Source organism: Bison bison, unplaced genomic scaffold, assembly GCF_000754665.1.
Source record: "Bison bison bison isolate TAMUID 2011002044 unplaced genomic scaffold, Bison_UMD1.0 scf7180017864371, whole genome shotgun sequence".
Lineage (NCBI taxonomy): Eukaryota > Metazoa > Chordata > Mammalia > Artiodactyla > Bovidae > Bison > Bison bison.
Genome location: NW_011494943.1, coordinates 5,522,980 through 5,524,119, shown reverse-complemented (window position 1 = coordinate 5,524,119; position 1,140 = coordinate 5,522,980). Strand labels below are relative to the sequence as shown.

Here is a 1,140-nt window from a genome sequence, read left to right as displayed (position 1 = left end):
ACTCTCACCCCACCGGGCCTGCCCCGCCCCGGTCAAGGCCCAGCCTGTTTCGAGTTCACCACCAGCTGGTAATGGGGAGGTGAGTGTTTTAAACACTTCTGCTTCTAAAATTTTCGAACACTCACGACCTCCACCAGACCCGACGGCAGCTTCTTTGACAAATGGGAAACCGAGGCCTGGGTCCCTCGACCACACAGAAAGTACACTCATCTGATGCTCTCCAGGGACTTCCCTTGTGGCTCAGTGATAAAGAACCCACCTGCCAATGTAGGAGACACAGGTTCAATCCTGGGTCGGGAAGATCCCCTGGAGGAGGAAATGGCAACCCACTCCAGGATTCTTGCCTGGAGAACCCCGTGGAGCCTGGCAGGCTATAGTCCATGGGATCGCCAAGGGTCTGCCGTGACTTAGCGACTGAACAATTTGCCAACAGGGAGTGTTTTGAAAAGACATTGCATCATTCGCGCTTCAACCACTTTTATAAAGCAGACAAATGGCGCTTTATTGTACTGCTTTTTCAGATAAAGAAACAAGCTCAGAGAGGTTAAGTGACTTGCCCAAAGGCACACAGCAATTGCGCAGAGTCTGCAGGGACAGAGTAGGGGTGGGACCTCTTCATATCCCTTTAAACTTCCGTGTTTGCCATCAAGACAAGGCGTGAAAAGACCTGTCCGTCCTTGGTATTTTCCAGGGTCTCCCTTCCTGAAGAGCCCCCCACAGCCCCTCCACAGAACGTCATCGCCAGTGGCCGGACCAACCAGTCCATCATGATCCAGTGGCAGCCGCCTCCTGAGAACCACCAGAATGGCATCCTCAAGGGCTACGTCATCAGGTAGGCGTCCACCCCAGGGACAGCAGGGAAGAGAAGGGGACAGAGATGGGGAGGGGCGGGAGTGGGTTGTTCCCAGATTCCTGGCAGGTCCTTCTCTATCTAACGAGGACCAGACAAGAAATGCCTACCCTACACTAGGAAGGATTGAGGCTAGACGTCCAGAAGAACTTCCAGCGGTGAGAGCCTTGGAATGCAATAGGAATGGTGAGAGAGGAGATACAGTGAAGTCTCCTTAAGGCTGTATGGATGGGCAAGTCTGTCAGACATCAGGGCTACAGGGAGACAGGTAACTCTCCGCGTCCAGGGTT

General features: G+C 53.6%; 1 protein-coding gene across 1 annotated transcript in view; it reads left to right on the top strand.

Annotated features, from left to right (window-relative positions):
* Positions 1–1,140, top strand: part of SDK2 (sidekick cell adhesion molecule 2) — a 147,385-nt gene that overhangs the window by 75,709 nt on the left and 70,536 nt on the right. The window contains exon 19 of the mRNA XM_010856483.1: positions 692–832. Within this exon, the coding sequence (XP_010854785.1) occupies positions 692–832 (141 nt within the window). The remainder of the gene's footprint in view (positions 1–691; positions 833–1,140) is intronic.